This window comes from Apteryx rowi, unplaced genomic scaffold, assembly GCF_003343035.1.
Source record: "Apteryx rowi isolate R43461 unplaced genomic scaffold, aptRow1 scaffold_531, whole genome shotgun sequence".
In the NCBI taxonomy this organism is placed as follows: domain Eukaryota; kingdom Metazoa; phylum Chordata; class Aves; order Apterygiformes; family Apterygidae; genus Apteryx; species Apteryx rowi.
In genome coordinates, this window is record NW_020450796.1 from 579,616 (window position 1) to 592,539 (window position 12,924).

General features: G+C 50.4%; 1 protein-coding gene and 1 long non-coding RNA gene across 5 annotated transcripts in view; one reads left to right on the plus strand and one right to left on the minus strand.

Moving 5' to 3' along the window:
- The first annotated feature begins 1,448 nt into the window (after window positions 1-1,448).
- Window positions 1,449-9,092, plus strand: LOC112973291. Of its 2 annotated transcripts, none has more exons than XR_003255927.1 (2): window positions 1,449-1,682; window positions 8,845-9,092. It is a non-coding gene; the product is annotated as an uncharacterized LOC112973291 (long non-coding RNA). The 2 variants fall into 2 exon arrangements; XR_003255928.1 differs by lacking the exon at window positions 1,449-1,682 and adding an exon at window positions 5,961-5,995.
- Window positions 9,093-11,473: 2,381 nt separating this feature from the next.
- Window positions 11,474-12,924, minus strand: part of RIPOR1 (RHO family interacting cell polarization regulator 1) — a 46,343-nt gene continuing 44,892 nt past the window's right edge. For 2 of the 3 annotated variants that reach the window (XM_026080960.1, XM_026080961.1), the window contains one exon: window positions 11,474-12,436. In XM_026080960.1, coding sequence (XP_025936745.1) covers window positions 12,339-12,436 — 98 coding nt within the window. In that variant the 3' untranslated portion in view covers window positions 11,474-12,338. The remainder of the gene's footprint in view (window positions 12,437-12,924) is intronic. The other variant, XM_026080962.1, reaches the window with a different exon arrangement.

Genomic DNA, 12,924 nt, shown 5'->3' on the forward strand with positions numbered 1-12,924 from the left:
GGGCGGAGTGCGCCTGCGCGAGCGCGGCTGCCGCGGCCGCCGGCCGAAGCAGGGAGGGGTGGGAGGGGGAGGCGGGCCGGCCGCGCGGGGAAGCGGCCGCGCGGGGCAGGCTGGGAGGGCGGATGGGAGGGGAAAAGGGGGCGCGAATCGCGCGCCAACTTTAAACGTGGGGCCGTGGCCGCGTCGTCACTCGGCCGCGCGTGAGCACGCACAGACGCCTTGCGGCTTGCGTGCGTGCGTCACGCGCCGCTGAAGGCGTGACGTCAGCTGGTGTGGCGGGAGGCTGTGCCGGAGCCGGGCTCGCCGCGGCCGCTCCCCTCAGGCCGTCCCCCGGTGGTGCTCGGCCGGTCCGGGCTGGCAGACAGCTGGGCGGTGTGGTGGCATGGCCTCGCTGTGTGGAGCTGCGGGGGGCCCGCGTGGCCCTGCCCGGGCCGAGCTGGTGGGCGCCGTGGGAGCCCCGTGGGGACTGGAGGCTGTGGCCCACTTCCCCTTTGCTGCCTGCAGCCTGGTGGCCCTCACGGCCTGCACGCTCAGCACGCTGCACCCCAGCTGCGCAGGATCTTGGGCGTGTTGCCCTTACCTGCAACCCCAAAACCCCAACCATGCCCACCTGTGGCTCTGCATGCCTCTTTTAATCTGTACTGAAACTTCCAGGCCTATTAGATCAGGAAACATGCTAGAGTTCCTGAGACCATCAAGTGATTGAAAAAGGAGCACTTGAGGCCATAGCAAAAGACCAGACTGAAATTACTGCATTGGTCTGCACTGTGGAAGACTTAACAAGCTGAAAGACCAAAGCTTTTCATTCGCTGGGAGGGAAGTTAATACTGTCTCAAACTAGTGTCGCTAGGAAAGTTATGGGACAACTTCATAAATGGCAAGTTATGGGAATTAGATGGTATTTCTGGTGGTTGCAAAGGAACTTGGACTTGCCAAACTAGCAGTCAAGTGGAATATAACTTATTGCTCAAATTAGCTTAAATACTGGAGGAACTGAAGATGGTAAATGTGTCAGTTAGCTCCCAACAGGGATCTTCTAGAAAATTTATTGGTAAGTTTGATCCCTGCCCATCAAAACTTAGACAAAACTACCTCTGTCTACAACTTGTCCTGCCCTGCCCTTTTGAAGCAGCCACAGCATTAGTAGTGAGATGTATGAATTTATACTACATAACATATGTGGGCGTGGTGCACTGTTCCTTGCTGAAAGTGGCCAGTGGATTGTGCATTGGGATGGTTCTTAATTTTTACATCTTAGGTGGTTCTGAAGTGTAGTGGTGAAAGCCCTGCAGTGAAACAGGAAAGTGAAACAAAAAAGGCTTCTATAAGTACATAAGCAGCAAAAGAAAGGCTAGGGAAAATGTGGGCCTGCTACAAAATGGGGCAGGGACCCTGGTGACAAAGGACACCAAAAAGGCAGAAGTACTGAATGCCTTCTTTACCTCAGACTTAACGGGTGGAGGAGGATCAGGTTAGGGAACACTGAAAACAGGTGGACATATGTCCACAGACCCTGATGGGATGCACCTGTGAGTGCTGAGGGAGCTGGCTGATGCTATTGTGAAGCTACTCTTAATTATCTTTAAAGGGTCATGGTGATGGTGAGAAATTCCTGAGGACTGGAGGAGAGCAAATGTCACTCCTATCATCAAGGGCAAGAATGAGGATCTGGGGAACTACAGGTCAGTCAGCCTCACCTCAGTCTGTCGGAAGGTGATGAAGCAACTAATCGTGGATACTGTTTCCAGACATACGAAGGACTGAAAGATGATTGAGAGTAGTCAGCATAGATATACAAAGGGGAATTTGTGCTCAGCCAACCTGATTGCCTTCTATGATGAGATGGCTGTCTTGGTGAATGAGAGGAGAGCACTTGAGGTTGTTTACCTTGACTTCAGTAAGGCTTTTGACACCATCTCCCATAATGTCCTCCCAGACAAGCTGATGAAGTGCAGGCTAGATAAGTGGTCACTGAGGTGGACTGAAAACTGGCTGAACTGCTGGACTCAGAGGATTGTGATCTGTGGCACAAAGTACAGCTAGAGGCTAGTCACTAGGGGTCACTAGGAGTCAATCCTGGGGCCAGTACTGTTTAATATCTTCATTAATGACTTGGATGATGGGAGCAAATGCACCCTCGGCAAGGTTGCAGATGTCACAAAACTGGGAGGAGTGGCTGATAGGTGAGATGGTTGTGGTGCCATTCAGAAGGACCTCACAGGCTAGAGAGAGAGGCAGAGAGGAACCTCATGAAGTTCAGCAAGGGAAATGCAAAGTCCTGCACCTGGGGAGGAATAACCTCATGCACCAGTACAGCCTGGGGGCTGACCAGCTGGAGAGCAGCCCTGCAGACAAGAACCTGGGAGTCCTGGTGGACAATAAGTTGACCATGAGCCAGCAATGTGCCCTTGTGACAACAGAAGGCCATCAGGGCTGCATTAGGAAGAGCCCTTCCAGCAGGTCGAGGGAGGTAACCCTTGCCCTCTGCTCAGCCCTGGTGAGGCCACATCTGGAGTACTGTGTCCAATACTGTGCTTGCAGTACAAGAAAGACATAGATTTACTGGAGTGAGTCCAGCAAAGGGCCACAAAGATGATGAAGGGCCTGGAGCATCTCTCATATGAGGAAAGGCTGACAGAGCTGGGACTGTTTAGCCTGGAGAAGAGAAGGCTCCGGGGGTTATTATCAATGTGTGTAAACAGCTGGGAGAGTGTAAAGAGGATAGGTCCAGACACTTCTCAGTGGTGCCCAGTGGCAGGTCAAGAGGCAATGAGCACAAACTGAAACACAGGAAATTCTGTTTGAACATAAGAAAACACTTTACTGTGAGGGTGGTTGAATGTTGGAACAGGTTGCCCAGCGAGGTTGTGGAGTCTCTATCCTTGGAGATATTCAAAACCTGACTGGATAGTGTCCTGGGCAACGTGCTCTAGTTGACCCTTGCTTGAGCAGGGGGTTTGGATCAGATGATCTCCAGAGACCCTTCCAACCTCAACTATTCTGTGGTTCTATGAAACCTAAATAAAGTTTCTGTGAATAAATGAAGATCACTTTCACAAGGGGGAGTGGTGAGCAAAGACACATTCTTAGAAAGCATATGGGCTCTTGTGTCCTTCGTGGTGTGACATTTTCTGCATCTTCCTGTGTTACAGAATCTTCTGGGTTTAACATATTTTTTCATCTCCAGTAGCATTGCTGAAGACCCAGTAGCTGATTGACAGGCAAACTGAGAGGAAGAGAAATTTCCATGAGCTTGTGCTACATCCTCTTTGTATTCTCTTACCATAAAAACATGTGAAATGAAGCTAGGGTAATGAGTAAAAATATTAATAATTTTAAATTAAGATGCATTGGCAGGAAGTTAAATTTCTTCCTCCTTTTACTCACCTATCCTTCCCAGGAGGCAGGGAACAAAGGCCGGGAATTCAGAAAGAAGATTAAATGTAAAGTAACCTGAGCATAAACCCATGCTCCTAGGACTAAGGAATTATAAGGATGTTGCAGTTGAAACTGATTTTTAAAATCTTGCCCCAGATTTTCACCTCTTGAGATGTCATTGCAGGGCAGAGTTAAAGCTGTTCAGCAGCCTAGGCTTTACCTCAACCTGCTTAGCAAGTGACAAAAATATCAGACATAAGTAGCATACATTAGCATATGTAAATTGTGTCCTTAAATCATAGTCCGAATAATGTTTATGTCTTGTTTAGCTGGGGTATACAGGAAAGGAGAAGGATCTGGCAGACTGCTGTTTTGTGAAGAGGTATTTAGGATGAGAGATGGCGGTGAGAGAGGATTAGGTCCTGAGTCTTACTGTGTCCCTGCTTTAAAGGTTTTTCTTGCCCAAGATGTCCCAGGCCTTGCAAAGCAGGGCATCGGTGACAGTGCCATGGGGAGCATTAGGAGCACTGATGCTCCTTTCCTCTTGACAACTGAGACCAAGTTCGCTTCTGAGGATTAGGACATGAGACTGAGTCCATTAATTCATTACAACAGAGGAACTGTAGCATATCAAAGAGCCAGAGGGGATGAGCTGTGACTGGTTGAATCACTAGGATGCAGCTCCCTTTCTTCAACCTCTGCTGAAGGAGGGAAATTTTAGTTACAATGCACTGTCAAAAAGTGGCCGTTAGTTGTAAGCAGTGATAGGGTGTAGCCCACAACCATGACCTCCATGGGTCTTAATTGCATGAAAAGTTTGAAGAATCTGTTATTCTGTTAATATCATTTCTGGGGAAAAGAGATCCTGTAGTGTGAATTTCTTAAAAGAGTCATTTACATTTATTGAAAGATGTCAAACCATCAATTCTCATGCTGTAATTTTGGGGAGAATGGCATATCTTTCATGTATAGATGTAAATCTTGCTTTAAGCTCAGAACTTAGTTCAGGCACTAATCAAAACAGAGGAACTGTATCTGCATGCTAAGATAACTTTTTATGTTCCTTTAAATACTCACACAGGCCCAGGAATAAATGGATTTTAATGACCCATCCACCTTCTGTTTGTAGCTGTCCTATGACAAACTACTGCTTGTCTTTTGTATCAGGAATCTATCTCACTGCTTAGGAAATTGAAGTTGTTCTTGCAGACACCTGTTCCTGGATTTCTCTAAGTCAGAAGTGTATCAAACCATCTATCAGCATGTGCTGGGGGCGCGACTGACCTATTAATCATGAATTCCTCACTCAGAGGTGCTTTTGAGCTGATAGGCAGAACATTCAAACCTTTGCAATGCCCCCAGCTTCAGTCATAGTTGAGGGTAGTCAGTATCCCTGAAAATCAGCCTCCTAGCATGTTCAGATTAGTGACCCAGGAGCAGAGGTTGCTTCTTTAAAAGTTGTCTGAGTGTGGCCTTTCCCAAACACGCCTTGCCCTGGAGCAGAACAGCAAGGACTAAGCTGCGGAGATCCCAGCTCCTTGATGAGGCCCCCAGATGAGCTCACTCCCCTTGTTTCCTGCTCTTAGTAACTCTGCTTCAATGGCCCTCAAACCGTACAAGACCTCAGGGCTCACCCTTTCTTTGACCCGTTCTAAGGAGGAAAATAGCCAGATTTGAGAGCTGGCATTAAACTGAGTTTTGGAGAGTGCCTGGAGCAGACTTTGGTCTCTGTCTGAGATGAGGTCCCAGCCATCTCCCAAGGAATGGTCCTTGGAGAAACAGACCCATGATATACATACTCGACAGCCCCGCATAAAACAAGTCATTGGTCTTGACAAGGCTGTTCCTCTACCATGGCTAAACACAGACTACTTTACTGTTTGAATTATTTCTTTCTAACTGCCCAGAAGTCCACGTATGTAATGAATGTCTTGAAAACATAGTTTCATACAAGCCTAGGATACACTAACAGGTTCAAATTTGAGGCTGCTCAAGCAGGAGATTCCCAAAATGGATAACACTGTTGTGGGGATTTGCTACAGGCCACCTGATCAGGAAGAAGAATTAGATGAGGCCTTCTACAGACAGCTGGAAGTAGCTTCATGTTCATACTGGAGGGACAACACAGCAAGGCACAAGCAATCTAGGAGGTTCCTGTAGAGCATTGATGATAACTTCCTGATAAATGTGATAGAGGAGCCAACGAGGAGAGGTGCTCTACTGGCCCTTGTACTTACAAACAAGGAAGGGCTGGTTGGAGATGTGAAGGTTGGGGACAACCTTGGCTGCAGTGACCATAAGATGGTGTAGTTCAGGATCCTGTGAGGAGGGAGCAGGACAAAATTGCAGGATCACAAGCCTGAGCTTCAGAAGAGTAGACTTTGGCCTCTTCAGGAACCTGCCTGGAAGAATCCCATGGGATGGGGCCCTAGAAGGAAGAGGGGTCCAAGAAAGATGGTTGATATTCAAGGATCTCCTCCTCCAAGCTCAAGAATGGTCCATCCCAATGAACAAGAAGTCAAGCAAAGAGAGCAGGAGACCTGCATGGATGAAAAAGGAGCTCCTGGCAAAACTCAAACAGAAGAATGAAGTATACTGAAGGTGGAAGCAGGGACAGGTAACATGGGAGGAATATAGGGATGTTGTCTGAGTATGCAGGGAAGGGGCTAGGATTGCCAAGGCCCATCTGGAGTTTAATCTGGCTAGACATGTCAAGGAAAACAAGGGCTGCTATAAATACATCAGTAACAAAAGGAAGACTAGGGGAAATGTGGGACTGCTGCTGAATGGTGCAGGGACTCTGGTGACAAAGGATACAGAGAAGGCATACTGAATGTCTTCTTTTCCTCAGTCTTTACTGGTAAGACTGGCCCTCAAGAATCCCAGGACCTGGAGACCAGGGTTAAAGTCTGGAGAAAGGAAGACTTTCCCTTGGTGGAGGAGGATTCCGTTAGGGATCACTTAAGCAAACTGGACATACATAAGTCCATGGTCCCTGATGGGTTACACCCACGAGTGCTGAGGGAGCTGGCTGATGTCATTGCAAGGCCACTCTCAATCATCTTTGAAAGGTCATGGCGATCAGGAAAGGTATCTGAGAACTGGAAGAAAGCAAATGTCACTCCAGTCTTCAAAAAGGGCAAGAAGGAGGGAACTACAGGCCAGTCAGCTTCTCCTCCATCCCTGGAAAGGTGATGGAGCAGCTAATCCTGACTACCATTTCCAAGCATTGTGAAGGATAAGAAGGTGATCATGAGTAGTCAGCATGGCTTCACAAAGGGGAAATCGTGCTTAAGCAACCTGAAAGCCTTCTATGATGGATTGACTGGCTGTGTAGATGAGGGGAGAGCAGTGGATGTTGTCTGCCTTGACTTCAGCAAGGCTTTTGACACTGTCTCCCATAACATCCTCATAGACAAGCTCAGGGAGTGTGGGCTAGATGAGTGGACAGTGAGGTGGATTGAGAAGTGGCAGAATTGGAGAGCTCAGAGGGTTGTGATCAGCGGCACAGAGTCTAGTTGGAGGCCTGTAGCTAGCGGTGTCCCCCAGGGGTCAGCACTTGGTTCAGTCTTGTTCAACTTCCTCACCAATGACCTGGATGAAGGGACAGAGTGCACCCTCAGCAAGTTTGCTGATGGTACCAAACTGGGAGGAGGGGCTGATACACCAGAGGACTGTGCTGCCATTCGGAGGGACCTCGACAGGCTGGAGAGAGAGGCAGAGAGGAACCTCATGAAGTTCAACAAAGGCGAGTGCAGAGAGAATGCACCCAGGGAGAAATAACCCCACGCACCAGCCTGGGGGCTGACCTGCTGGAGAGCAGCCCTGCAGAGAGGGACCTGGGGGTCCCGGTGGACAGCTGGTTGACCATGCGCCAGCAATGTGCTCTCATGGCCAAGATGGCCAATGGTATCCTGGGCTGCATTAGGAAGAGCCTTGCCAGCAGGTTGAGGGAGGTGATCCTTGCCCTCTGCTCGGCCCTGGTGAGGCCACATCTGGGGTCCTGTGTCCAGTTCTGGGCTTCCCACTATAAGAGAGACTTGGAGCTACTGGAGCGAGTCCAGCGGAGGGCTGCGAAGATGAGGAAGGGCCTGGAGCATCTTTCATAGGAGGGAAGGCTGTGAGAGCTGGGCCTCTTCAGCCTGGAGAAGAGAAGACTGAGGGGGGATCTCATCAGTGTGTATAAATATCTGAAGGGAGGGTGTCAAGAGGATGGGGCCAGGCTCTTTTCAGTGGTGCCCAGTGAGAGGACGAGAGGCAAATGGGCACAAACTGAAACACAGGAAGTTCTGTCTGAACATAAGGAAAAACTTCTTTACTGTGATGGTTACAGAGACTAGAAGAGGTTGCCCAGGAAGGCTGTGGAGTCTCCATCCTTGGAGATATTCAAAAGCCGTCTGGACAGGGTCCTGGGCAATGTGCTGTAGGTGACCCTGCTTGAGCAGGGAGGTTGGACTAGCTGATGTCCAGAGGTCCCTTCCAACCTCAACCGTTCTGTGATTCTGTGTGAATCTGGGAAAATGGAACCACCTAAAAATGACTTGGCATCAAGATTTGAGTCATTTCTTAGACATGAAGGACCATCAGAGCTTGGGACACTCCGAAGTAGCAGTGTCCACTTGGAGTCATTCTAGCTGATGTTCTGAGTGTCACTGAACCCATATCCTTGACAACTGCGTCAGCCCAGATGCAGAGCAGGAGAGGGTACGTTAGCTGGTTAGTTGTTTCCTGCTAGCAGGTGCTCCTCAGGATGCTACCCCAAGAGCAGCAGGTAAAAGCCAATACTGTAAAGTTCCCCAGAATCCACATGGACCCCTTTAACTCAAAGAAAAACAGCAGTAAATGGGGAAAAGGAAAGTCTTTCTAAAGCCAGAGCCCATGGATAATGTGACCATGACACAGACACCCTCCCACTGACTGCGGCTCATACAAGAAAAGCAAGTAGCTGCAACGCTCATTGGTGCTGCTGAGCACAAGCACGTCCAAAAGAGAGAGATGTGCTTTAAGCGCTGACACAGATTTGGCTGACAAACTTGGTGCTGGAATACTGTCTTCTTTGGAATAGCAAACATGCCACTGCAAAACACACTCTGTGGTGCTGTGTCCAGGAAGCTCGCTCTGCAGAGTGGTGTAGTTCCTATGCAAGGGCTGGAGGACATGTCAAATCCCAGAGTGCAGTTCCCTGGCTCTTCAAATAGCTGGCTTTTGTGACAGTCATCCTGCCCCTTCCCAGCCCTCAGAAAAACAAGCAGGATGCAAACTGCAGTGAATGTTTTAAGTGAGTCCCATTCAAAAGACAAGACTTTTTTAGATAATGTTAATTCCAGTTAAATGGCAATCCTGCAATTCCAGGTGACCTGGCAATGTCCATGGGGCAGAGGTCCTTGGTGATGCTGGCATAGACCCATTTGGAGCAAAGGCAGGCAATAGATTCCTAAATTAATCTTTTTTCTTTTTTTTTTCCAGATGTTCCCAAAGCCACATAAATAAGGAGATTATTCCTTGCAGTTCCAGGAGCAGAGTCATTTTGTCCTGGGGATGCTGACATGCAGTGCCCTGCCTGCCTTGACAGAAAGCTACTTTCTTGCTCAGATCTCTGCAGCCAAGGTATAGATTATCTTGGAAGTTGGTATTGTGCTGCAGGGATGGGGCTAGGTTTTGGCAGAGCAAGGAGAACACCCACTTAGATGAATGGATTGAATTTGTGGCTCTGACTGCTGGAGTGATGGGCTGTTTTTATTTCCAGGGATTATTCTGAGGGAAAAGAAACTGAACCAAAAATACAAGATGTCTGGGCCACTTTCCACCTCTGGAGTGCTCTTGCCCCAGAGTTTTCCCACTGCAGTATGTGCCAATTGGGACCCATATCTATGCTCTTGCTGCCTACAGTGCCTGACAGTGCAGTACCCAATACTTTGGGAGAATCACTGTACTTTCCTCTTAGGGCCCCTCCAACCCACCCCTCAGCAGGTGAAATAAGGTTAAGCTAGCAGCGACACAACAAAGCATCCTCTGGTTATACTGTTTCTGCAGTCCCCTCTACAGATAAAAACCACTTCCAGAAGTGCTTCCTCTGAAAGCAACTCACAGACAGTCATGGGCACCAGGCTTGGCTAATGTGGCACCGTGTCTGCTTGATGCTGCTCTGTGCCATGCACCTAGTATAGACATGGCAAAGATGTGGGCAAGAGCTGTCTTGCGCCATCAGTTTGCCAGGCTACCCAACCTCTGCCCACAGATCCACTGTGCTCCAGCCCAGCTCCCAGCACGGGAGAGTGCCTGGGTGCTGCCCCTCACTGCCAACAAGGTACTTCCCGACATCTTGCACTAAAGAGTTGTCCTGTCTGGGACATCCTATGCACCAAGACACGCTGTCATCCTTCCTGCAGAACCTCCTCCCCAACAAGGGGACATGCAGCTCTGCTAGCAGCCCCTCACCGTGCAAAGCAGAGAGCAGAACCCAAGAGCCTGATCCCCCGGTACTGCTGGACCACATTTTTGGCAGTGTGGGCCATGGCAGGCCCCTGCCTGGAGCCAGCAGGGAGGCTTCCCAGCACTGGCGATCTGTCCCTTGTTCCTCAGGCCTGCGCTCACCCTGGAACAAGCAGCACATGAAGGGCAGGAACAGGTCACCTAGAGAGGTTGTGGAGTCTCCACCCTTGGAGATATTCAGACCCCGACTGGACACAGTTTTGGGCAACCTGCTCTAGTTGACCCTGCTTTGAGCAGGGGGAATGGACAACCATCTCCAAAGGTCCCTTCCGACTTTTACTATTGTATGATTCTATGATCCTTTGCAGCTCAGTGCCACTGCAGCCAGATCCACTGTTCTTGCCATTGAGAGGAAACCCAAGAGGTGCTAAATACCTGTGGGGATGTTTTGAAAACCAGTTCAGCTCAGCAAGCTCTGGTCCTGGCTCCACTACTGCCTGGCACCATGGTGCATTCCCACCCCAGGCATGGACCAGAGTAGAAACTAGGGCTGCCCTGGAAATAGCAGTGGTGTTGCAGGGGAATATCCTGATTTCCAGGGCTTGGGGACAGCCTTAAGCCTGCCTGCCCAGCCCATCATGCAGGTAGCAATCACCTCCCTTCTCTGAGGGCAAACCCTGTACGCTTTGTTGGGCACCAGCTCCACTGGGACCCTGCTGTGTCTTGCAGCAGCCCCACAGCACAGCATCAGCATGCACAACTCATGCCAGCTTGAGTGAGGTTTCCCATGCCTAGCAGGCAAGGGTTTGCATAAGTTTTTGCAACATCTTAGCAACTCTTGCAAAGCTCAGAGAGGGTGGAAACTTCTTCCATTGCTTAAAAAGCTTCCTGCTCTCCTTTTGGTGAAACCAAAGTCACTGTGGGAGCAAGCTGGTGAGGACCTGCTCCCCTGCTGCATTTGCCGCACATGGCTACGGGCAGTTCCCACCATGAGTTCCCTGGCTTTCCAAACACCTGAGACACACCCAGTTGAGTCTAACTTTGTCACTCAGTCCACAAACATTTCTCTGTGGAACGCTGAATCAAGGCACATTGAAAAAGACAACACTAGCAATGACATTCAAATCATCACAGTGTCAGTATTCCTGGAGGGCAGGACAGCAAAGGCACACTGCAGGCCCAGGCAGTGCTGTGCACTGCTGGGGCAATCCCCTCTGCCCTGGCTGTGCTGTGCCAGGAAGACCAAGACTCCTGCTTGGCCCCACACATCACCTCTGTGCCTTATGCTGGAGGGGAGCAACCCAGTCTCCTCTTCCCTTGCACAGCTGGCTGCAAAAGGTGCCTGCCAGCTCTGAGAGCTGGCTCAGGCTAGGACTGGCCGCTGCCTGCGTGGCCTAGCAGCCCCATGGCACACATCTCCGGTACACCGACAGCCCTTTGTGTTGCCCAGCTGTGGCATGGGAATGGCTGGCAGCTGAGGGGTGGGTGAGGACTGCCAGCTCCCCAGCACAGCTCAGTGCACCCAGCTGCAGCTAGGCCATGCTAGATAGCACAGTTGCATCCCATGACAACCCTCCAGCCCACCAGTCAGCCATGCTAACCACTAGCTTACACTGCCCCTAGGCAATGGAGCTCCAGAAACACCCACACAATGACACCATCGCTCATTAAAGGTTTGTTTTTATTTCTGGTTTAAAATCAAAATTAGTCATTCTCTGTAATTACATTATATATAGATTTATAGAGACATTATAGAAAAGGATTTTTTGCTTTTGTTTTTCTGCAAAAATTTGTAAATAAAAAATAAAACCAAAAAAAAGGTGGCAGCTTCTGTCCATCTGTCTGTCCATCCCTCTGTTGCTCCTCCTGCCCCTGCCCTCCACAGTGCTTCCCAAGAGACTGGGAAAGGCTCTAGGCTGGGGCCATATCTCACTGCACTCCCTACAGCCAGGCCTGGGGAGGGACAGGAGCACATGGAGCTGGAAAGAAGAAATGCCAGCAGAATATATTAATATCTCATATATCATTTTATTTAAGTCCTGGGGACTCCAGGTGGCAAAGGGTGACAGTCCCCACAGCCCAGGAAACTCCTGGAAAGAAACAGCATCGTTTCCAAAGTGCAGGTCCTTCCAGGGAAGGGCATGTGCCCTTGAGCAACAGGAAGGGAAGTGGCAGAGAAGTCCAGTACATCTCTGCCTTGCTCCGGTCCCAGCAGCTGTAGCCAACGATGGGGCAGGTAGGGCAAGCTCCCTGGCAATTTAAATAGCAATCAAAGGGTGAGAGGTGCAGCAAGCCCCCCTGCCCTGGGGTGCCTACAGGGCACCCCAAATGGCCAGTGTCTAGGGGCAGGGGAAGCGGTGCTCTGTAAGGCAGTGAGCGGCTGCGGCAAGCTGCTGGTAGGGGTAATACTGCAGTACGCTGCTGAGGGTGGGAGCCTCTGGGTGCTGGCTTGGCCCAGTCCATGCAAGCCCAGGCCAGCCCAGTGGTGCCTCTGCCCTGAGGGATGGCAGGCAGGTGTGTGTGGTGTCTCAGAAAGCTGTACTGGCCATGCTGGCTGGTGCAAAGATCCTCGGGAGGCTGTCCAGGGTCTCCTCCAGCCGCCGGTGAGCCGATTTACCGTCCTCCCCTGCAAATACAGGCCACGGTCAGTGAACCAAAATTCTGGAGCTCTGGCCCTTGCTCATCCCCAGCCACCTTTCCTTGCCTGGAAGGGGGAATGTGGCTAATGCCTGGTGGAGTTGAGCCTGGGTGACATGGCCACAGAGCACAGAAACTGCTCTTGCCCCACTCAGCACACCCTTGGACAAGGTCCCAGCTGGGATCAGGCTCACGAAGTCCCCAGGGCTCTTGTATTCGATTCAGACATTGTAAAGCCTGTTCTCCAGCTGCCTGCTGCACCACGCCCATGCAAGACAGGGATCACCCGCAGCTCAGCTTCAGGAGCACTGGTTGCTGACCCCACTCACCTGCGGAGAGCCCAGGCAAGGCAAATGGGCCAAGGCTTGGGCTGTACCAGATGCAGGCAGGGGCGGCATTTCTCAAACAGCCGTGCATGTCTGTGTGTGCTCGCTCCAGTATCCCAGAGGCTCCCCAAGACCCCCTGCATACATGCAG